The sequence below is a fragment of the Neovison vison genome, chromosome 10 (assembly GCF_020171115.1).
Source record: "Neovison vison isolate M4711 chromosome 10, ASM_NN_V1, whole genome shotgun sequence".
NCBI lineage: Eukaryota > Metazoa > Chordata > Mammalia > Carnivora > Mustelidae > Neogale > Neogale vison.
The window spans coordinates 35,334,207-35,358,813 of NC_058100.1; the positions used below are offsets into that span (position 1 = coordinate 35,334,207).

The 24,607-nt window shown below is 38.6% G+C and overlaps 1 protein-coding gene across 3 annotated transcripts in view; it reads left to right on the forward strand.

Moving 5' to 3' along the window:
- SUCO (SUN domain containing ossification factor) overlaps nt 1-12,366 on the forward strand; it is a 95,383-nt gene extending 83,017 nt beyond the window's left edge. For 2 of the 3 annotated variants that reach the window (XM_044266990.1, XM_044266989.1), the window contains 2 exons: nt 9,215-9,270; nt 10,328-12,366. In XM_044266990.1, coding sequence (XP_044122925.1) covers nt 9,215-9,270; nt 10,328-10,771 — 500 coding nt within the window. In that variant the 3' untranslated portion in view covers nt 10,772-12,366. The remainder of the gene's footprint in view (nt 1-9,214; nt 9,271-10,327) is intronic. The other variant, XM_044266988.1, reaches the window with a different exon arrangement.
- Nucleotides 12,367-24,607: the final 12,241 nt, after the last annotated feature.

Below are 24,607 nucleotides of genomic sequence, written 5' to 3' on the forward strand. Positions count from 1 at the left end.
AAAATACAGTAGGTTTTGGTGCTGTTGAGGTTGACTCTGTGCTTACTGGTTGCTTTCTGGATCTGTCCATTTCTGATAGAGGGGCATCATAAGCGTCCAGCCATGTAATGGTTCATGTGTTCCTTTCTTCTTGGAGTACTGTTAGTTTTTGCCTTATGTATTTTGACACTCTTTTGTGAGGAACATATGCATTAAGGATTATTACCCTTACTGTAAGATTGTAAGTCTTCTTGGAGTATTGACCTCTTATCATTATGAAATGGTCCTCTTTATCCCTGATAACTTCATTGTTCTGAAATCTGCTCTGTCTGAAATTAATATACCGAATCCTGTTTTCTTTTTATTTGTGTTAGCATATCTTTCTTTATCCTGTACTTTTCGTCTATATCTGTATTTGAAGTGTGTTTCCTGTGAAAATAATTCCATTTACAGTTGTACCAAAAATAATAAAATACCTGGGATAAACCTAACCAAGGGGGTGCAAGACCTGTATTCTAAAAACTATAAAACACTAATAAAAGAAGTTGAAGGTGACACAAATGGAGAGATGGTTCCTCCTCATGGGTTGGAAGAACCAGTATTGTTAAAATGTCCATACTACCCAAAGCAATCTATAGATTTAATGCAGTCCTGATCAAAATATCAACATTTCTCACAAAACTGGAACAAATAATACTAAAATTTGCATGGAACCAAAAGATCTCAAATAGCCAAAGCAATTCTTGAAAAAGAACAAAGCTGAAGATATCACAGTCCCAGATTTCAAGATATTCTACAAAGCCATAGTAATCAAAACAATATGGTACTAGCACAAAAATAGAGAAGTGGAACAGAATAGAGAGCTAAGAAGTAAACCCATGTCTGTATGGTCCGTTAATACATGACATAGGAGGCAGGAATATACAGTGGGAAAGACGTAGTCTTGTCAACAGATGGTGCTGGGAAAACCAGAAAACTACTGGCAAAAGAATGAAACTGGACTGCTTTCTTACATCATACACAAAAAAACCCTGAAAATGGATTAAAGATCTGAATGCGAGATCTGAAACTGTAAAGCTCCTAGAAGAAAACATAGGCAGTAACTTCTTTGACTTTGACCATAGAAATGTTTTTCTATATATGTCTCCTTAGGCAAGGGAAACAAAAGCAAAATAAAACTATTGGGACTACCCCAAAATAAAAAGCTTTTGTAGAGTAATGGAAACCATCACCAAAATGACAAGGCAGCCTACTGAGTGTGAGAAGATATTTATAAATGATATATCTGATAAGGGGTTAATATCCAAAATATATAAAGAACTTACACAACTCAACACCAGAGAAATCCCCAAATAATCCAATTAAAAGTGGGCAGAGGTCCTGAGTAGATATTTTTCCAGAGAAGACATACAGATAACCAACAGACACATGAAAACATGCTTAACATCACTAATCATCAGGGAAATGCAAATCAAAACCATAATGAAATAACCACCTCAGAATGGCTAAAATCAAAAACATAAGAAACAATAAGTGTTAGTGAGGATATGAAGGAAAAGGAACCTCATGCATGTTAGCGGGAATGCAAACTGGTATAACCATTGGGGAAAACAGTATGGAGTTTCCTCAAAAAAATTAAAAATATAATTACTAGATGATCCAGTAATTCTATTTCTGGCTGTTTACCCAAAGAAAATGAAAACACTAGGGGCGCCTGGGTGGCTTAGTTGAGTTGAAGCCTCTGCCTTCGCTCGGGTCATGATCCCGGGGTCCTGGGGTCGAGCCCCGCATCGGGCTCTCTGCTCAGCAGGGAGCCTGCTTCCCAGCTCCTTCTCTCTCTGCCTGCCTCTCTGCGTGCTTGTGATCTCTGTCAAATAAATAAAAATCTTAAATGAAAACACTAATTTGAAAAGATATATGCACCTCTATTTTTATTGCAGCATTATTTACAATTGCCTAGTTATGGAAATGTCCATCCACAGATGAATGGATTAAGATGTGGTGTGTGTATATATATATATATATATATATATATATATACACATACACAATGGAACATTACTCAGTCTTAAGAAAGAATGAGGTCTTGTCATTTGCAACAACATGAATGGAGCTAGAAAGTATAATGCTAAGTGAAATAAATCAGAGAAAGACAAATGCTGTATGATTTCACTCATATGTGGAATTTAAGAAACAGGAAAAACATACAGACTCTTAGGTATACAGAATGAACTGATGGTTGCGAGAGGGGAGATGGTTGGGGGATGAGTGAGTGAAATAGGTAGAGGGGATTAAGAGTACACTTATCATGATGAGCACTAAGGGAGTAATGTATAGAACTGTTGAATCATTATACTATATAACTGTATAAATTTTTTTAAACATTAAAGCCAGTTTCTTGTAAATAACATACAGTTGAGTCATGTGTGTTTTTTTTTTTTTAAAGATTTTATTTATTTATTTGAGAGAGAGAGAGTGTGAGAGAGAGCATGAGCGAGGAGAAGGTCAGAGAGCGAAGCAGACTCCCCATGGAGCTGGGAGCCTGATGTGGGACTCGAGTCATGTGTTTTGTTCCAGTCTTAAAATCTTTGAATTGGTGTATTTAGACCATTTACGTTTAAAGCAATTATTGATATAGTTGGATTGATATTTACTGTTTGTTATTGTTTATCTTTGTTCCATTTTCGTCTTTCATACTTTTTTCTGCCTTTTGTACTTCAAATTCAGCATTGTATATAATTCCATATTTTCTGCTTTCATAGCATGTATTCTTTCACTTTCTCTTGTGGTTGCCCTGGAGTTTGCAATATACCTTTACAACTAACCCAAATCCACTTTCAGATAACACTGTACCACTTCATGGGTAGTACAACTGTTTTGTAATAACAAGATACTTCTTTTTCTTCTTTTCTTTTGTCAAAATACTGTTAATTTCTCCCATCCATTTCTTATATCATTGCTGTCATTCACCTGCACATAAGCATATATATGTATGTGTATGTATATGTGTATGTATGTATGTGTATACACACACACACACACACACACACACACACACATTCCTTTTCTTTATTTAGATCTCAGTTTCTGACCTGTGTCATTTTCCAGTTTTCAAAAAAACCACTTTTTGATTTCTTGCAAGGTTTCCTGGCATAATTTCCCTCAATTTTTTACTTGTCCAAGAAGGATAATTTTTGTAGGATATAGATAATTTTTGTAGGATATAGTGTGTTTTTTCTCTCAATACTTTAAATATTTCACTCCACCCTCTTGTTGCATGACCTCTGAGAAGTCACATATAACTTGTCTTTGTTTTTCTTTAGGTAAGTAATTTCCTTCTTTTTCAGAGTTTCTCTGTATCTTTGAACTTTTTGGAGTTCATATATGATATGCCTAGGTGTAGTATTTTCGGCATTTATCCTGTTTTGTGTTTTCCGAGTTTCCTAGTATGGTTTGGTGTCTGACATTAATTTGGGGGAAATTCTCATTCATTATTACTTGAAATATTTCTTTTGTTCCTTTATCTCGTTCTTTCCCTCTGGTATTCTCATTACTCATGTATTATACATTTTACAGTTGACCTGCACTTTTTTGGATATTCTGTTCTGTGGTTTTTTTCTTTTTTCCCTTTTCTCTTTAATTTTAGAAGTTCCACTGTCATGTCATAAAGCTCAGTGTTTCTTGCTCAGCTGTGTCTAGTCTACCAGTGAACTCCTCAAAGGCATTCTTCATTTTTGTTACTGTGTTTGCTCTAGTGTTTCTTTTTTATCCTTCATTAGAACTTTTCTGCCTACATTATCCATCTATTCTTGCATGTTGTCTACTTTTTTACATTAAAGCCCTTAGCATATTAATCATAATTTTTAAAAAAATTCCTGGTCTGATAATTCCACCATTCTTGTCATCTAACTCTGGTTCTCATGCTTGTTTAGTCTCTTCGAACTGTGTTCTTTGCTTTCTTAAGAAATGCCTTGTAGGGGCGCCTGGGTGGCTCAGTGGGTTAAGCCGCTGCCTTCGGCTCAGGTCATGATCTCAGGATCCTGGGATCGAGTCTCTGCTCAGCAGGGAGCCTGCTTCCCTCTCTCTCTCTGCCTGCCTCTCCATCTACTGGTGATTTCTCTTTGTCAAAGAAATAAATAAAATCTTAAAAAAAAAAAAAAAAAAAGAAATGCCTTGTAATTCTTTTTTTTTTTTTTTGAAAGGTGGGACATGGTGTACTTGGTAAAAGGAACTGTGGTAAACAGACCTTTCATAATGTGGTGGTGAGGTGTGGTGGTAGAAGAAACGTTCTGGACTCCTGTTATTAGGTCTAAATCTTTTGGTGGGTCTTTTCCCTGGGCTGTTCACTTCGTTAGTGCTTCTCGGGTTTCCCCTTTCCCTTAGACAGGTCAGGCTCTGATAAAACACCAGCAGGTTCAGCTCTACTAAAGTTGTTCTCCTAAAGTCCGTCCTTGTTAAGAACAGAATACTCTGGAATATTTCAAAGAGCTTCTGGAGGTAAAACTCCCAGAAGTGTAGAAGCTCCACCCTGACGGGTATCCTCCTTGGACTTTCTAACTTAAGGATTTATCCACACTGAGCATCCATCAATATATCAATTAATGTAGTTCAAGTTTTCCTACATGGGCACTGATTCCCACAGAGGTTTCTGTGTATCTGCCTGTCTCTGAGTTTTGAGACAGTCACTTTCGTGTGACCTCACTTTTCCAAAGATACACAAAGAATTGATTTTTCAGTTTGTTTAGCTTTTTACTTGTTGTTAGGACAGAATGGCAGCTCCCATGAATACAGGCACACTTTCTGAGACTAAAGACAGCTTTGTTTCTTCCTTTCCAATCCTTAACAGATTTTATTTCCTTTGTTTCCCTAGCTGTTGTGGCTAGCATTTTAGCAGTGTTGAATAGAAGTACCTGATAGGGACCTTTGTCTTGTTCCCATTCTTAAAGGAAAACTCTTAGTGTTAAGTATTATATTTGTCATAGATGTTCAGTAGATAGCCATTATCTAAGGAAGTTCCTCTCAGTTTGCTAATAATTCCTTTCCCCCGTGAATCCGTTTTATCTTACCAGATACTTTTTAAGCTTCTTTTAAGATGATCATTTCAGATCTGTTATTAAAATGAAGTATACTAATCAGTTTTCTAGAGTCACATTTTTATTACATAATAAATACAAGTTGGTCATGATACTTATGTGTGTGTTGTGTTCATATTATTATTTTCACATAATTCTGTTTGATACTCTAGGGATTTTGCTACCTATTCATGAATAAGGCTGGCATGTAGTTTTTTTATTTCTCACACTGTTGGGTTTTGGTGTGTAAGGTGTATAAAATCAGATGGGCAGTGCTCTCTTATTTTTAGTTCTCAGGAAGAGTTAAAGATTATAATTATTTCTTTTTTGAATTTTTATTCATGTAGGCCCAGAATTGTCCTTGTAAGAGGAGTTTTTGTTATAGGAACTTGATTTTTTTGCCACTTTAAATTAAAAATTTCCATGACTTTTTCCATGTCATCTAAGTGTTAAAATTTATTAGTGTAAAGATAATCACTTTTATCTATTAACATTTTATTTTTCCTCCCTTTTTCAAAGAGATTTTTTTGTTAGAGCTGAGAAGAGATTCTTTTTCTATTATTAGAAGTTGTGCATTATTTTTGACATTTTCTCATACTTTAGAATTTACAAAATCTGCAGTTAATGAGTACTTTTTTCTCTTCTTGGACAGTACCAAGATCTTTTATCCCCAACTTGACTTACATGCTACTCTTTTGTGTATTTAAATTCTATTTTTTTTTCTTAGTTGTAATTCAACAAGGAATACTATGATTATTTTTCACACTTAACGTTCATTTACATTTATCCACGTGTACACTGATTCTTAATTCTTCAGGTCTGCTTTCTGAGAATTTCCATTTGCCCTTGCTTCCCTTCATACTGAAACATGATCTTTTTTTCTTTATTCCTGTTTAAATTTGTTGGGTTCTTTGAATCTCTCAGTTGGTATCTTTTGTCAAGATTGGAAAATTCTTACCATTATTTTTCCCCCGAAACATTCCCTCTACCTCGTTCTCTTTTAGAATCCACATTTAATTCAGTGGATTACCATCTTTTTGTTACCATCCTTTTCACTTTAGCTCCCTAAACTCTACTTATTTCCATTCTTTTTGCCTTTCTTTGTTATATTTGGGTGATTTCTTCTGAACTGTTTTCCAGACCACACATTCTTAGCTATCTGTAGTCTGCTATTAAATTCTTTCATCGAGTTTTTAATGTCATTTATTACATTTTCCATTTCTAGGAGTTGCTTCAGTATTTTTTTAAACATCTAGGTCCTTTTGTTTGTTTGTTTTATTTTTCCTGCAGATATTTTCAAGCTGGTTTTTTATTTAGACATAGTAAGTATACCTGTCTTATCTTTTTGATAATTCTAGTATCTTGAGTCTTTGTGAATCTGTTCATTAATCTGTTCAAGATGCCTCTGGTCTTTCTGGGCTTGGTTACCTTTGTGTGTTGGTCCTTCTCTTTGAAAAATAATTTGTCGGGATAATTAGAGAGCTAGAAGGTAGGTCCTTCTGCCAGAGAAAATTTGTGTTTGCTTTGTATTCAGGAATATTTTATGTTAGTGGCATGAGGTGAGTTGGACCACCAGATCTGGGAATTCGGACTGTCAGTCCCCGCACTGCCTGGGTTAATTCTTCCTCTGAGGGTAGTCCTTAGAGTCCTAGCTTACAGGGGGATGAGTGAGGGTGTCTTACTAGACTACTACTGTGGGTGGGTCTGGAGATTTTATTTCTGACTCATTCTCTTCATACCATCAGAGCTAAAATTCACATACTCATGCATTGGCAAATGTTGTCAGGACAAGAATGACTTTTGTGTTCCACTTCACTATCTGGCATCCTACTTTTATTTCAGATTTGGTCTAGAGATTGCCTACTTAATCTTGGCTACTCTTCAGTGCTTTTCGTGATTTTTAAAAAAATTTTAATTCAGTTAATTAACATATAGTGTATTAGTTTCAGAGGTAGAGGTGATTCACCAGTCTTCTAGAATACCCATTGCTTGTTACGTCACGTGCCCTCCTTAAAGTCCCATCACCCAGTTACACCATCCCCCCCATCCCCACCCCTCCAGCAACCCTCAGTTTGTTTCCTATGATTGAGTCTCTTAGGGTTTATCTCCCTCTCTGGTTTCTTCTTGTTTTATTTTTACCCCCCTTCCCTATGCATCTCTGTTTTGTTTCTTAAATTCTGCATATGAGTGAGATCATATGATAGTCTTTCTCTGATTGACTTATTTCACTTAGCATAATACCCTATAGTTTCATCCACATGGTTGCAAATGGCAAGATTTCTTTTTAAAAAAAATTTTTTTTAAAGACTTTATTTACAGAGACAGAGATCACAAGTAGGGCAGAGAGGCAGGCAGAGAAAGAGAGAGAGAGAGAGAGAGAGAGAGAGGAGGAAGCAGGCTCCCTGCTAAGCAGAAAGCCCAATATGGGGCTCGATCCCAGGACCCCGGGACCATGACCCGAGCGGAAGGCAGAGGCTTTAACCCACTGAGCCACCCAGGCACCCCAAGATTTCATTTTTTTTTTTTTTTTAGATTTTTTATTATTTTTTTTTATTTATTTGAGAGAGAGAGAGACAGTGAGAGAGAGCATGAGCGAGGAGAAGGTCAGAGGGAGAAGCAGACTCCCCATGGAGCTGGGAGCCTGATGTGGGACTCGATCCCGGGACTCCAGGATCACGCCCTGAGCCGGAGGCAGTCGTTTAACCAACTGCGCCACCCAGGCGTCCCCCAAGATTTCATTTTTTGATGGCTGAGTAGTCCTTTGTGTGTGTACACACACACACACACACACACACACACACACACATATTCATCTGTTGGTGGACATCTGGGCTCTTTCCATAGAAAAGAGGCTGGCTGTTGTGGACATTACTAATAATAACATTCGGGTGCATGTGCCCCTTTGGATCACTACATTTGTATCTTTAGGGTAAATACCCAGCAGTGTGATTGATGGGTTGTAGGGTAGCTCTATTTTCAAGTTTTTGAGGAACCTCCGTACTGGTTTCCAGAGTGGCTGCACCAGTTTGCATTCCCACCAGTGATGTAAGAAGTTCCCTTTCCTCCACACCCTTGCCAACATCTATTATTTCCTGACTTGTTAAATCCATATTTAGTTGCTTTCATAGAGAGGGTGGTCTGAGTAACAGTTAACAACCATTTCTAAAAGTGCCATTTTTTTTTTTTAAGATCAATTTGAGTGATATTAGTAACTGATAGAAATGGCTGTTTAGAGGAATGTTTAGATATTTTGATATACTTGATGACTTTCTCAACAGATTTCTAGGACATAATGTAAAAAATTATAATTGGTTGAATCATTTTATTAGTAAATTTGCAGTATATGAAGTTTTAGAGTGAATTTTATAGATTATAAATTTCTGGCTCTGTCAGACCACGTATTGTTTACTTTTAATGGGTTCAGTAGGACTGAAATTCCGTTTATCTTGTCAGTCAGATGTCTTTCTTGTCAAGACATTTATCTTGTCAGTGTGGAAGTGGTATGCAGCTGTCTTTAATGTGCTTAAAGGAATGAAATCTTAGAAACCTAAAGCGAATATTTCTAATTTACTCACCTTGCCAGAAGTGTTTATTCATTATTGCTTTGTCATTTATATTGCATGTTCAAGCTATTTTTAGATTTTGGCATTCAGAGTTTCGGTCACAGTAAAATACAACTAGAAAAAACTTCTTAAATTTCTTTTTTAATGTGTATGTTCCTTTAGCTGGCTTTTGTACCTGGTCACTGCTTGTTGCACATGATTAACCCACGTTCGTGACAGTGTAGCTTAGTGTTTTAGGGAAATACTCAGATGATATATGGGTTTGTTACTAGCTTACCTGGTGATGTTACCTTCTTACTAGGTAAAAGGTAGGGCTGGGCCCTGAGAGGGATCCTTACTGTGTTGGCTGATGGCTAGCTGTCCGTTAGAAGCTTAAGGAAATTATTTGAAGGAGACTGGTCAAACCTCAGATAAAAATGGTACCATCTCCCATCTTGTCACTTTTCTCTAATTTAAAATGCATAAATATATGCTTAATGTGGTATAGTTATAAACTCACTGGTTAGGAAAATAATCACTAAGGGACAATATATAATATTTTTAGTGTTTATCTTAGCATAATATACTACATATCTGCTTTTTATTTTCTCTTACTTACAGTAGACCCAAATGATTTGTACATCGTAGAACCCCTCAAGTTCTCTCCAGAAAAAAAGGTAATATTTTGATTCTTTTTAAGTGTATTGGTATGTTATGACATAGTAGATAAAGAACTGGGTAGAAAGGTTTGATATCTTTAAGTGGTCCTTAAATTTACTCTATATATCCAGTCATAATACTGATACAAGTCAGTGTTACAGAGGTCAGCAAACTACAACTTCCCAGGCTATATCTGGCCTGTGGCCTGTTCTGTATGAGCCTGGAGCCATCTTAAAGGGTTGTAAAATAAAAAAAGAATATACAAGAGATACAGTATGTGACCTGTAAAGCCTAAAATACTTACTGCCTGGCCCTTTACAGAGCAGATTTGCTGATGCCTGGGTAGTAGTCCTTATTTATTATCAGTGCGTGTTAGGCACAGAGTGTGTGTGTGCCATTCCTGCATTCCTCACAGCAGCCTGGGGATGGTAGTATCCTCGAGTTGAAATGAGAAAACCGAAATTCAGAGGGTTTATGTTGTCTTTGAATGATCCATTAAGTCAGTGGTAAAACTCAAAATATACTTGGGCTTTTTGGTTATAAAGTCTGCGTTTTCCGTTTTGCCTCTCAAAATAAGTTGTACTCAGTTTGATTAGAGGTAATGATCTCTAGGTGAAAGAACTTGGACTTCTAGAGCCAAATAGCCCAGGGTTCAGTCCCAGCCTGGCCACTTACTGTGTTGTAACTTGGATGGGGAACCAAACCTCTGGACCTTGGTTTTCTCATTTAGTAACCAGGGATAAATACTCACTTCTCAGTAAGCAGGATACACATGAAAGCAACTGGGATTCTACCTGGTGCTTAGTAAGTACTCGGATGTCAGTTATCACCCCCTAAATCTATTTCCAGAGGTGGCAGCTAAGCTAAGTAAGGAGTTGTGATTGAGCAGCATTTACAAAATGGGAAGATAATGGTTAATATCTATCCAGAACATAACAGTATGTTTGAACATAATACTGTTTTACTTTTCACCGGGAGTTGGCAGTTTCCTGCATTAGCTCAGCCCTCTAGATGGTTTGATGAGGTAACTCTTGGAGGTCTCATTACTGCCTTGTTTTAAAATTTGTGTTGCAGAAGAAACGCTGCAAGTATAAAACTGAAAAAATTGAAACCATAAAGCCAGCAGATCCATTGCACCCTATAGCCAATGGAGACCTAAAAGGAAGGAAGCCCTTTGTGAACCAGAGAGACTTCTCTAATATGGGAGAAGTTTATCACTCTTCGTACAAGGGTCCTCCGTCTGAAGGAAGCTCCGAAACCTCATCACAGTCAGAGGAGTCTTACTTCTGTGGCATTTCAGCTTGCACAAGTCTGTGCAACGGACAGTCCCAAAAGACAAAAACTGAGAAGAGGGCTTTAAAACGAAGGCGATCTAAAGTCCAAGACCAAGGAAAATTGATAAAAACTCTAATACAGACTAAGTCAGGATCATTACCGAGCCTGCATGACATAATCAAAGGAAACAAAGAGATCACCGTGGGAACATTTGGTGTCACAGCGGTCTCGGGACACATCTAAAATGAACAGAACTTTTCATACTGGAGACTTTTTGTTGTTGTTCTTTTAAGAACAGTCTGTGGTATTCGAAGGGTTTGGGGGAGGGAGAAAATACTAATGGGAAAAGTATTCAGAAATTATGGTTTCTGCCTTTTTAAAAAAGTAGGTGGGATTGTGTCAATCTTGGTTAATGAGCTGCAGTTTTACAAGGCTGATCACTTCCTACAAGGACAATAGTAGACATTTTATAAAGATGTTTTTTCACAGATTAATTACTGGGACAAACGTAATTTGGAAGCCCAGTTCCTTTGGGCGGGATAGGAATGAAAGCCTAAACCTCTTCCTTTAGCTTTGTTCCTATTTCTTGCACCTTCCCATATTTATGTGCCTTTTGTCTATTTATAATGCCACTGGAAGAGGAGGGAGAACTTTTTCTGTCATTTGATTTCTTTTATAACTTTGTTAGTTTTTTGAAGCTGCAAACACTACAAGGCTTTAAGGTGATCTGCACCTGAAGTTCCGTAATGTGGGTCAGACAGTGTAAAGGTCCCGCAGACTTGCCAAATAGACTTCTTGTAGCAAACTCACTTGAAACAGAAACTTGCTGGAATTCTCGTCTGTTCTTTTAGGTAAGCAGAGATACTGATATTTTCATTCAACTTACTCACACTCGTTTTTCTCTAGTTACTAACTCAATGAGAAAAAAGCCTACAAGATTTTTTCTTACAAATGACTGGTATTTGCAAATAGATTTTTTATGAATTCACCTTTTAAGTACATTTAACCACTTGTAAGGGTTTTCGTTAGCTACATTACATCTTAAACATTCACAATAAGCACTAATCCTCTGGACTTTCAGGTAGTTCTTTCCTGTTTCTACAAATAGAACTTTTGGAGCTTCGTCGAATGAGTCCAGGTCTCGTGGTAAAATCACTGCCTATGTACCTGTGCACAGATCCAGCGAGTGACTTTGTCAAGCCTTGTCTAATTGGTCAAGTCTAAAGGGATCGTTAGTCCTGATGTTTGCTTTGTATTGGCTACAGATGTGCAGAGGCATACCTGTGATGTCAGTGTGTCTGTCTCCACCTCGTCTTTTGTTTCCTTTAAAAATAATTGGCAGCGACTGTATTTGAATAAAATGATTTCTTAGTGTGTGTTTGTACGGTAATGAGTGAAAGTGGGAAGTTTCTTCTTGAAAGGGAGAGAATTGACCATTTCGTGTTGTAAGATTTAAGTTATAACTTATTGAGCACTTTTAGTAATAACTGTTTTTAAACTTGTCTAATACCTCTCGGGTGGGGTATTGTTTGTAATGTGACCTATTTAAAGCCTTTTTTGTTTGTTTAAGTTGCTGCTTTTAGGTTAACAGTATGTTTTAGATGATTTAAATTTTTTTTCCAGTCTGTACAATTAGCCATTCAGAGCAGGAGGGCCTGATTGTATAGAAGCTTGTTGAAAAGAGGTCCAGGTGAGATTGCAGGGAGAGCGGGAAGCTCCACGATGTGCATGCGTCGCCCAGAGTTGTGGGAAGGTGGCTGTCAGTTTGTAACTGCGGAGCTGGAGTGCCATTAGAAACTGTGAATTTCCAAATAAATCTGAACACTTGTCTTTATTAATTACGGGCTCTTCTGTTCTTTGGTGGAGAAACTTAAAAATACATTGCTCAGAACATAGACTGAAGTTTCTGCCACTTTGGAAACTAAACACAGCAACATCTCCTTACATGATTGATCACATTTCAGCCAGCTCTAAACTGACTGAGCTTAAAATAAACATTTTGTTCCATGTACAATCATAATTTCACTATTTCAAACACTAACATGAGAGTTTTGATCTTTATTTAGTAGAATACATGTATGTGTTTTCCTCTTAGCAGGTGCCATCTTGAGGACTAATTTCTAAGTTTTTCCATATCTAAATAGAGTGTAATACTTGATAATTTACTTTTCAACTTTCACACATCTAACCAGAGCATGACATTTTACACTTTGGGGTTTATTTTTCCTCTCTGAGATTATACTTACATGAGGAGAAAAAAAAGGTCTTGGCAGTTGTAGACTTGTGCCCGGTAAGAAGCAAAGCTATGTACATGAGATAGGCTTTCAGTGTTGCTTGATAGTTAGCTTCATTTTATTTTTTCTAACGTTAAGCATTAGACAGCATAAAATTAAAGGAAACTGGGGGATCATCGCAAAGATGCCAAGTAAAGCAGTTTTTTTTTTTTTAAGATTTTATTTACTTATTTGACAGAGATCACAAGTAGGCAGAGAGGCAGGCAGAGAGAGGGGGAAGCAGGCTCCCCGCGGAGCAGAGAGCTCCATCTGAGGATACTTGGATCATGACCTGAGCCAGAGGCAGAGGCTTAACCCATGGAGCCACCCAGGCACCCCTGGAGTTAACTTTTTTAAAGATTTTATTTGACAGAGAAAGAGAGAAATCACAGCAGGGAGAGTGGCAGGCAGAGGGAGAAGCAGGCTTCCTGCTGAGCAGAGAGCCCAATGTGGGGGTCTGTCCCAGGATTCTGGGATCATAACCTAAGCCGAAGACAGACGCTTAACTGACTGAGCCACCCAGGCACTCCTAGAATTACTAACTTTTTTAGGTGTGATACTAACTAGTATTGTGACTACATAAGTCAATGACCTTATTCTTAGAAAACACATGCTTCCACGACCAGACCAGGTGGGATTTATTCCTTGGATGCAAGGGTAGTTCAGCATTGGCAAATCAATGAGATAGAGCACATTAATAAAAGATAAGAACCATGTGATCCTCTCAATTGATGTTCAAAAAGCTTTTGACAAAATACAGCATCCTTTTTTTATTAAAACCCTTCAAAGTATAAGGATAGAGGGAACATACTTCAATATCATAAAAGCCATCTATGAAAAGCTCACAGCGAGTATCATTCTCATTGGGAAAGAACTGAGAGCTTTTCCCTTAAAGTCAGGAACATGACAGCGATGCCCACTCTCACCACTACTGTTCAACATAGCACTAGAAGTCCTAACCTCAGCAATCAGATGACAAAAAGAAAGAAAAGGCATCCAAAAAATTATAGCCCAAAAGCAAAAACTCATATAGCAATTCAGCAACATGGCAGGATACAAAAATGAAAGCACAGAAATCAGTTGCATTCGATACACTAATAGTATGACTGAAGAAAGAGAAATTAAGGAATTGATCCCATTTACAACTGCATCCAAAACCATAAGATACCTGGGAATAAACCTAACCAAAGAGGTAACGTATCACTACTCTAGAAGCTACAGACACATGAAAGAAATTGAGGAAGTCACAAAGAGAAAAACATTCCATGCTTGTGGATTGGAAGAATAAACATTGTGAAAATGTCTATGCTGCCCAGAGCAATCTACACATTCTATGCCATCCCTACTGAAATACCATTGAAATTTTTCATAGAGCTGGAACAAAATGATCCTAAAATTTATGTGGAACCAGAAAAGACCCCTATTAGCCAGAGGAATGTTGAAAAAGAAAACCAAAGCTGATGCCATCACAATTTCAGACTTCAAGCTGTATTACAAAGCTGCAATCATCAAGACAGTATGGTACTGGCACAAAATCAGACACAGAGATCAATGGAACAGAACAGAGTACCCAGGAATGGACCCTCAACTCTATGATCAACTAATCTTTGACAAAGCAGGAAAGAATATACAATGGAAAATGGAGCTTGTCTTCAACAGATGGTGTTGGGAAAACTGTACAGCTACATAGAGAAGAATGAAACTGGACCATTTCCTTATACCACACACAAAAATAGACTCAAAATGGATGAAAGAACTCAATGTGAGACAGGAATCCATCAAAATCCTAGAAGTGAACCCAGCCAGCAACCTCTGTGACTGGCCACAGCAATTTCTTGCAGGACATGTCTCCAAAGACAAGGGAAACAAGGGCAAAAATGGACTATTGGGACTTCATCAAGATAAAAAGCATTCACCCAGCAAAGGAAGCACTTGACGAAACCAGAAGACAACTGACAGAATGAGAGAAGATATTTGCAAATGACATCAGATAAAGGGCTAGTATCCAAGATCTATAAAGAACTTAATCAAACCCAATACCCAAGACAAATAATCCAGGCAAGAAATCGCAGAAGACATGAACAGACACTTCTTGAAGGAAGCCATCCAAATGGCTAACAGACACATGAAAAAATGCTCCACATCACTTGCCATCAGGGATATACAAATCAAAACTACAATGAGATAGCACCTCACACCAGTTAGAATGGCTAATGTGAACAAGACAGAGAACAACAAATGTTGGAGAGGATGTGGAGAAAGGGGAACCCTCTTAACTGTTGGTGGGAATGCAAGCTGGTACAGCCACTCTGAAAAACAGTATAGAGGTTCCTCAAGAAGTTAAAAATAGAGCTACCCTACAACCCAGCAGTTGTACTACTGGGTATTTATCTCAAAGATACAGATGTAGTGAAAAGAAGGGGCACTTGTACTCCAATATTCATAGCAGCAGTGTCCAAAATAGCCAAACTGTGGAAGGAGCCAAGATGTTCTTCAGCAGATGAATGGTTAAAGAAGATGTGGTTCATATACACAATGGAACATTACTCAGCCATCGGAAAGGATGAATACCCACCATTTGCATCAACATGGAGGGGACTGGAGGAGATTATGCTGAGAAGTCAGTAGAGAAAGACAATTATCGTATGGTTTTACTCGTATGTGGAATATAAGGAATAGTGCAGAGGACCGTAGGGGGAGGGAGGGAAACCTGAATGGGAAGAAATCAGAGAGGGAGACAAACCATGAGAGCCTCTAGACTCCAGGAAACAAACTGAGGGTTACAGAAGGGATGGCGTTGGGGGGATGGGTTAATGGGCGATGGGCATTAAGGAGGACATGTCATCTGATGAGCACTGGGTGTTATACAACTAATGAGTCATTGAACACTACATCAAAAACGGATGATCGACTAGATGTTGGCTAATTGAATTTAAATCTAAAAAACTGAAAAAGGAAATAAAGAAAACACATGCTTGCGTATTTAGGGGTAAAGGGTCTTAATGTCCCAACTAACTTTCAAATGGTTCACCTAAAACAATGTGTGTATTATGCATGGGTGTATGCAAACAGACACAGACACACACACACACAAGAAAAAAAAAACAAAAAACAAAATATTAATGTTTAATCTAGGTAAAGGTTGTACAGATATTCAACTGAAATTTTTCAAACTAAAAAGCTGGGGATGGGTGCTGGGTGGCTCAGTGGGTTAAGCTTCTGCCTTCGGCTCAGTTAATGATCCCAGGGTCCTGGGATCGAGCCTGCATCGAGCTCTCTGCTCAGCGAGGAGCCTGCTTCTCCCTCTCTCTCTGCCTGCCTCTCTGCCTGCTTGTGATCTCTCTCTGTCAAATGAGTAAGATTTTTTTAAAAAAAGTTAACTCCGTAGTCTAATACACAGTCCATGGTCAGATTTCTCCAGTTGTCCCCACGTGTACTTTTTTTTTTTTTTTTTTTTTGGTCCAATGTCTAGTCAAGGCTCATTTGGTTGTATTGTCTATTTAGGTTCTTTATTTTTTTTAAATGATTTTTTTTATTTATTTGACAGAGAGAAATCACAAGTAGACAGAGAGAGGGAAGCAGGCTCCCTGCTGAGCAGAGAGCCCAATGTGGGCCTCGATCCCAGGACCCTGAGATCATGACCTGAGCCGAAGGCAGCGGCTTAACCCACTGAGCCACCCAGGCGCCCCTATTTAGGTTCTTTAAATGCATATTGCTGTATGGCTTTGCATGCCTTCCTCGTACGAGGGCCCGTGTGTGTTTTCTCTGAATCATTCCAATTTTAGTGTATGGGCTACCAAAGTGAGCGCTGACAGTTTTTCTAGTGATGTGTTAATATTGTCATTACATTTTATTCCAACCCACAAGTATCCATTTATATAACATGAAGACATTTAAAAAATTTATCTTAGGAGTATGTATTCATGACCTCTATGTTACACTCCACTTTATTACTTTCCCAAAATTAATCTTTAGAATATTTGTTTACAACAGAGTTCTTCACTTGGAATTATAAGGTCATTCACCCTAGACCACCAACTTTGTGTTGCATTTTTTTTTATAAAGCACATATTAAAATTCACCCAAATGCCTAACGTTACAATATGCAAAGCGAGAAGTCTGTCTGAGCAAACAAGCATTTGTTATTTTTATTATTTTCCCCTTTTCTATTGAAGTAGAGTTGACATACAATGTTTTATCAGTTTCAGGTGTGCAGCACAGTGATTGGACAAACCTATATGTTAGGCTATGTTCACCACACACAGAGTCTGTCACCATCCAAGCTATTACAATACCATTGCCATGGACTGTATTCCCTATTCTGTACTTTTCTTTATTGTGACTTATTCCATAACTGGAGGCCTGTACCTTCCGCTCCCTTTCACCCATTTTGCCTGTCCCTCACTCCCTTCCCCTCTGGAACCATCAGTTTGTTTTCTTTCATTTTGGGTCTTTATTTATGGATTTCTCCTATTCATTTTGTTTTTTAGGTACTTGTTTTGTTTTTTAGAAATAAGTCTTTGATTTACTTCATTCAGTATAATACCTCTAAGTACCCATCCATGTTGCGGCAAATGGCAAGATCTCGTTCTTTTTTTATGGCTAACATTACATTCTGTCTGTGCGTGCGCGCGCACGCGCGCGCGTGTGTGTGTGTGTGTGTGTCACAGCTGCTTAATCCGTCTATATTGATGGACTCTTAGGTTGCTTGCATATCTTTGTATAAATAATGTGATTAATAGAGGGGTACATAGGTCTTTTCCAATTAGCATTTTTGTTTTCTTTGGGATACTGCATTTGTGTTTTTTAAATGAATAAAGGATAAAGAGCGAGTTTTAAACCCAGGATGGTTTAATAAGTTCCCCAGGTAGGTGGCGTACCATACAATTTAAGAGCAAGTGTTTTTAAATCAGACTGCCTGGTTTCATATTTCTCTCCATCTCTTACGATGACATTGGACAAATCACAATCAGTCAAAATCTCAATTAAGCATCAGATTTCTCACCTGTAAACAGGTATAATAACACCTACTTCAGATCCTCATTCTGAGGATCAAGTGTGCTATTACATGTAAAACTATCATGTACCTAGCATATACTGCACTCAGTGTTATCTATTAATGTCTGGACACTCAGATCTCATCCCTCATGTCTGAGCATCTTGGACCAGCAGGTCATAAACGGAGCTCATGCTTGGTGTAAGACTATCAGCTCCAGCTTCAGTGTCGGTACCACCATTAGCAAGGTCAGCAGGGAGCCTTAAGTTCAATGTGCTCAGAGTAAGACCCTCAGTGCTTTCATCATGAAGGTCACTAAGCCACTCCAGACTCTGCAGGATTCCTGGAAAGATCTTGTCACCTGTTTCTACCCTTCAGTATAAAGCCTTGCCACAACTTTCTTCCTCAAAACCATTAAGGCAAATTTCATATGCCCTTGACTCCTGTTAATTTTATCACTGCCGGAAGCTTCATGTGGCTTTCACAGTCTTCCTTCTGGAATATTCTTCCATATTTCCTCACCAATTCCTCATCACTTCTGTCATGCTCTCTGGAATTCAAAATCAATCATAAATAAAATTCCTTAAATCTTTAACTTGTTTCAACCTTCCTTTCACTTCCTTGTTCTAGTCAAAACTACTTCCCTCAAATCCTTTCCAGAAGGTCAACTTTCTCCACCCCTCACACCACACAGCCTAGAGAGTGACTCGATAGATGGTTAGTCCCCTGGATCTCCATGCTCTAAAATTCACTTTCTGAATCTGATACCCTCAAAACATACCATCCACTATTTATCCTTGTTGCAAATGAATCCCTTTTCTCTTGCCCTCTTTCATCTTCATTCCTGGGGTCCTTGTCATTCCAGTACTGCCGCCTCTGTCACAATTCTTGAGGATTTCAATGTCCATCTTACATTATTTTTTTCTAGTTTCTCAGTTCCTTGCCTTCTTTATCCAAAGATCTTGCTCTCCAGCTTATATCCACCACTTATTTCCAGTCAGCCACTTATTTCCAATTAAATCCTAGTTTCTGCCATTACCAAGGTCCATAATCTTTAATTCCAATTTCAAGCATCCAGCTTGTGCCCAACATCTCCTACTCTCCTGGCTCATTTCTCCTCACACCCGAACTCTAACAATTCTTTGCAGTCCTACAGGAGTCCCACCAATCCAACCCCTGGAGATGACTGCCACGTGTGGTCCATATTTTGTCTCTGAAAAGATGCGTCCTCAGCCGTAAACCCTGGGAATGCAGCTCAGTCCCAACAGGTTGCAGACTCTCTGCTCATACCATCAGAGTCCTTAGCTAAACCAGTCTCTCAACTTTGTAATATTCTGGGTGGGACTCAGTCACCATCTTTCGGGCTCCTTCTTCCCCCAGCTTCAGGGGCACACACTCCTGAGGGAGGTGACCTTGTTCCTAGAACAGACATAAGTCTTGGTCAGTGCATGTCAGTCATGTAAATCCATTCACCTCACTGGTGACTGGTTTAGGTATAGAAATTCTGGCCAGTGGCAAATGAAGAAAAGCCTGCCAAGAGAGGGTCTTCTTTGCTGTTAAAAGAATCAAGTTGTAATAAGAGAAGGATGTTTTCGCTCCGGACAACTTCTTGTCTGGACAGTATATGTACACTTACCACACACAAGGGCAGCCTGTCCAAGGGAAATCTGACAAGGCGAGGAGGGTAGAGTAGAACAGAAGTTGCTCGTGACCTCACTCTAAGCCACTGAACCAACCAGTCCTGGAGCCACCCTATCCTGGGACTCCCTGGTAAATGAGATAATAAATCCTCCTCGTGTTTAAGCCATTCTCAACGGGGTTTTGTGGTACATACGTGTGTCACGCCCAAAGCGTCCCATCTGATAGAAGTTGCTCTTACTAGGTGCCAAAACCACGCTCAAGCACTGTATCCATAGCCTCTTATTTAATGACCCAGGTAGCTACTGCTATCGTGCCAGTTTTAAAATGAGGAAACTGAGGCACAGCGATGTCCCAAAGGTAGTAAGAGGAAGAGCAGGGATTTAAGCCTGTCTCACTGCAGGACTTCAGGGTCTGGGCTCTTAACGAGCGCGCTGTAACGCCCCCTAGTGGACACTTCGGGGACACGACCTGAGAATGCCAAGAGCCTCTGAGGAACTCACAAAACCACCTTCTGGTGTTAGGCTGTCGGACCTGCCCTGAAAAGTCCCTATTTTGCAGTCGCAGCCCGAGACCAAAGACTCAAAAATGCACTAACTATATCTTTTTGGGACAGAATGTTGCATTTAGTGTCTGTTCTCTCAGTGTTACTTAAAATTTTTTTAATGATAACTAGTTATCATAAAAATTTCAAGGTTATGTTTTGCAATAGTTCTTGGGGCGGTGGGGAACAAGTCAATAATACCCTTTGAAAAAATTATAGGTATCAAATTTCTTAATGGAAAAGTTGTAAAAATTTTTAATTTATTGTAACAATATAAGGTGACAGACATTAATTTGACTTTTTGTGGTGATCAATTGCAAGCATACAAACGTCAAATCATTACGCCAAATACCTGAAGCTAATAGAATGTTATATACGTCAATTATACCTCAGTTTAAAAATTATTTTGATTTACTCCAGGGAATTGGGAGCCCGAAGTAAGTTCTTTAAGAGAAAGGTCCAATTTAGAAAAAGATATGCCAAGAATATGTTAGCATGTAGTTATCAGAATCTTTCATATATGAATCTTTCTTTCAAAGAGGTTTTTTGTTCAGTGAGGTAAGCTAAATATTTTATGAACACAATTGATGAGGCAGGGACTGCCACAGCCCTTAACCTTAAGGGGTCAGGAGGTCTACACAGTCCAATTCCAAGAACCAGGCAGCAAGGAGGAGAAGTGAATAGTATTTATATCAGTGGTAAAGAAAGTCTGCTTTCTCCAAGAGCAGGCCATCAGTATTCTTATTTATTGGGGTTTAAGGAACTTTAAAAGAGGAAGTATAAAAATGACTCAAAATCCCCACATGAAGAAGAACACTGAAGGGCAATGAAATGCTAATGTACATCATTACATCAAAGAGGCCCTGCTTTAAAAATATTAACGACCAGCAGAGAACGGAAGCTGTGGCTCTCCTTTTTACCCAAGACTCCCCCACCCGCAGAACACCCTCCGCATGTACTGTATGAGCCCCACCCAGGCTTCATTAGCTCTGATCAGGTTGTCTCTGTGTCCCAGCGCCACTGAGCTCACTGAATCCTCAGAAATACCTCCGGTATGTACCAAGGGCCATATGGCCTATCCCAGGCTCACTCTGTCACATTGCTGATTCCCCTGATTATAGTTCTATTAATTAAATAACACTGGGCATTCTAGAGTGTTCATTATGTTCACTACAGCACAGATCAGATTAGAGCTATTTCCTCTGCTTATTTGATTGTACAGATTAGTGAGCCTTCTTGGATGTTATCAGGAGCGAGAGACCAAGTCTTTAGTCAATCCTACAGTGATGAAATTGATTCACAGACTGTTATTTATGACAAATTGTCAAACCATCTTCAAAAAGTGCTGTGGTGGGTACTTCCATTCTGCAGTATCTGGTGTTTTTTTTTTAATTAACATATAATGTATTCTTTGCCTCAGGGGTACGGGTCTGTGAATCATCAGTCTTACACAATTCACAGCACTCACCATAGCACATACCTCCCCAATGTCCATCACCCAGACACCCCATCCCTCCCACTCCCCCACCCCCCAGAAACCCTCAGTTTGTTTCCTGAGATTAAGAGTCTCTTATGGTTTGGCTCCCTCCACGGTCCCTTTTTGTTTCATTTTTTTTTCCTCGCTACCTCCCAAACCCTCCGCTCTCAAATTCCTCATATCAGAGAGATCATATGATAATTGTCTTTCTCTGATTAACTTATTTCACTTAGCATAATACCCTCTAAATCTATTCCCATCATTGCAAATGACAAGATTTCATTTTTTGATGGCTGCATAATATTCCATCATATATTGTATATATTCCATTGTGTGTGTGTGTGTATCACATATTGGTATATATGTATGTATGTATATGTATGTATGTATGTATGTGTGTGTGTGTGTGTATATATATATATATATATATACACACACTTGGTATATATATACCATAATGGAATGTATTCCTGTGTGTGTGTGTGTGTGTGTATCACATCTTCTTTATCCATTCATCTGTTGGTAGGCATCTAGGTTCTTTCCATAGTTTGGCTATTGTGGACATTGCTGCTATAAAATTGGGGTGCATGTACCCCTTCAGATATACTACATTTGTATCTCTGGGGTAAATACCCAGTAGTGCAGTTTCTGGATTGTAGGGAAGCTCTATTTTCAAATTCTTGAGGAAACTCCATACTGTTTTCCAGAGCGGCTGCACCAGCTTGCATTCCCACCAACAGTGTAGGAGGGTTCCCCTTTCTCCGCATCCTCGCCAGCATCTGTCATTCCCTGACTTATTAATTTTAGTCATTCTGACTGGTGTGAGGTGGTATCTCATTGTGGTTTTGATTTGTAGTTCCCTGATGCCAAGTGATGTGGAGCACATTTTCATGTGTCTCTTGGCCATTTGGATGTCTTCTTTGCAGAAATGTCGGTTCATGTCCTCTGCCCATTTCTTGATTGGATTGTTTGTTCTTTGAGTGTTGAGTTTGATAAGTTCTTTATAAATTTTGGATACTAGCCCTTTATCTGATATGTCATTTGCAAATATCTTCTCCCATTCTGTCAGCTGTCTTTTGGTTTTGTTGACAGTTTCCCTTCCTGTGCAAAAGCTTTTGATCTTGATGAAATCTCAATAGTTCATTTTTGCCCTTGCTTCCCTTGCCTTTGGCAATTTTCTAGGAAGAAGTTGCTGCAGCTGAGGTCAAAGAGGTTGCTGCCTGTGTTCTCCTCAAGGATTTTGATTAATTCCTGTCTCACATTAAGGTCTTTCATCCATTTGGAGTCTATTTTTGTGTGTGGTGTAAGGAAATGGTCCAGTTTCATTTTTCTGCATGTGGCTGTCCAATTTTCCCAACACCATTTGTTGAAGAGACTGTCTTTTTTCCATTGGATATTTTTTTCCTGCTTTGTTGAAGATTAGTTGACCATAGAGTTGAGGTCCCATTTCTGGGCTCTCTATTCTGTGCCATTGATCTATGTGTCTCTTTTTGTGCCAGTACCATACTATTTTGATGATCACAGATTTGTAATACAGTTTGAAGTCTGGAATTCTGATGCCGCAAATTTGGTTTCCTTTAGTCTCCATGTATTTGAGTTCTTTCCAACTTTCCTCTTGTGGTTGAGTTCTAGATTCAAAGCATTGTGGTCTGAAAAGATGCAGGGAATGATCCCAATCTCTTAGTACCAGATGAGATATGATTTGTGACCCAGGATGTGGTCTATTCTGGAGAATGTTCCATGTGCACTAGAGAAGAATGTGTATTCTATTGCTTTGGGATGGAATGTTCTGAATATATCTGTGATGTCCGTCAGGTCCAGTGTGTCATGTAAAGCCTTTATTTCCCTGTTGATCTTTTGCTTAGATGATCTGTCCATTTCAGTGAGGGGAGTGTTAAAGTCCCCTATATTATTGTATTATTGTTGATGTGTTTCTTTGATTTTGTTATTAATTGGTTTATATAGTTGTCTGTTCCCAGGTTAGGGGCATAGATATTTAAAATTGTTAGATCTTCTTATTAAAGGGGCCCTTTAAGTATGATAGAGTATGATAGAGTATCCTTCTTCACTTCTTATTATAGTCATTGGCTTAAAATGTAATTTGTCTGATATAAGGATTGCCACCCCAGCTTTCTTTTGATGTCCATTAACATGGTAAATTGTTTCCCACCCCCCCTTATTTTAAATCTGGAGTTGTCTTTGGGTCTAAAAATGAATTTCTTGTATACAGAATATAAATGGGTCTTTTTTTTTATCCATTGTGATACCCTGTATCTTTTGATTGGGGCAAATCAAAAGATGAATTTAGTGCCATTGTATTGCCTATAAGGTGACTGTTACTGTATATTGTCTCTGTTTCTTTCTGGTCTGTTTCTTCTAGGCTCTCTCTTTGCTTAGAGGCCCGCTTTCAGTATTTCCTGTAAATCTAGTTAGGTGTTTGCAAATTCTTTTAGTTTTTGTTTGCCCTGGAAGCTTTGTAATCTCTTCTTCTATTTTCAATGACAGCCTAGCTGGATATAGTATTCCTGGCTCCATATTTTTCTCATTTAGTGCTCTGAATATATCATGCCAGTCTTTTCTGGCCTAGCATGTGGCTAGGTCTGCTGCCAATCTAATATTTCTACTATTGTATGTTACAGACTTCTTGTCCCAAGCTGCTTTCAGGATTTTCTCTTAGTGACTGAGACTTACATTTTTACTATTAGATGATGGAGTGTTGACCCATTTTTATTGATTTTGAGGGGGTTCTCTGTGCCTTCTGGATTTTGATGCTTGTTTCCTTCACCAAATTTGGGAAATTCTCTGCTATAACTTGCTCCAATATACCTTCTGCCCCTCTCCCTCTTTCTTCTTCTGGGATCCCAATTATTCTAATATTTGTTTCGTCCTATGGTATCTCTTATATCTTGAATTCTTCCCTCATGGTCCAGTAGTTCTTTGTCTCTCTTTTTCTCAGCTTCTTTATTCTCCATCATTTGGTCTTCTATATCACTTATTCTCTCTTCTGCCTCATTTATCCTAGCAGTAAGAGCCTCCGGGTTTGATTGCACCTCATTAATAGCTTTTTTGATTTCAACTTGGTAAGATTTTAGTTCTTTTATTTCGCCAGAAAGGGATTATCTAGTATTGTCTATGCTTTTTTCAAGCCCAG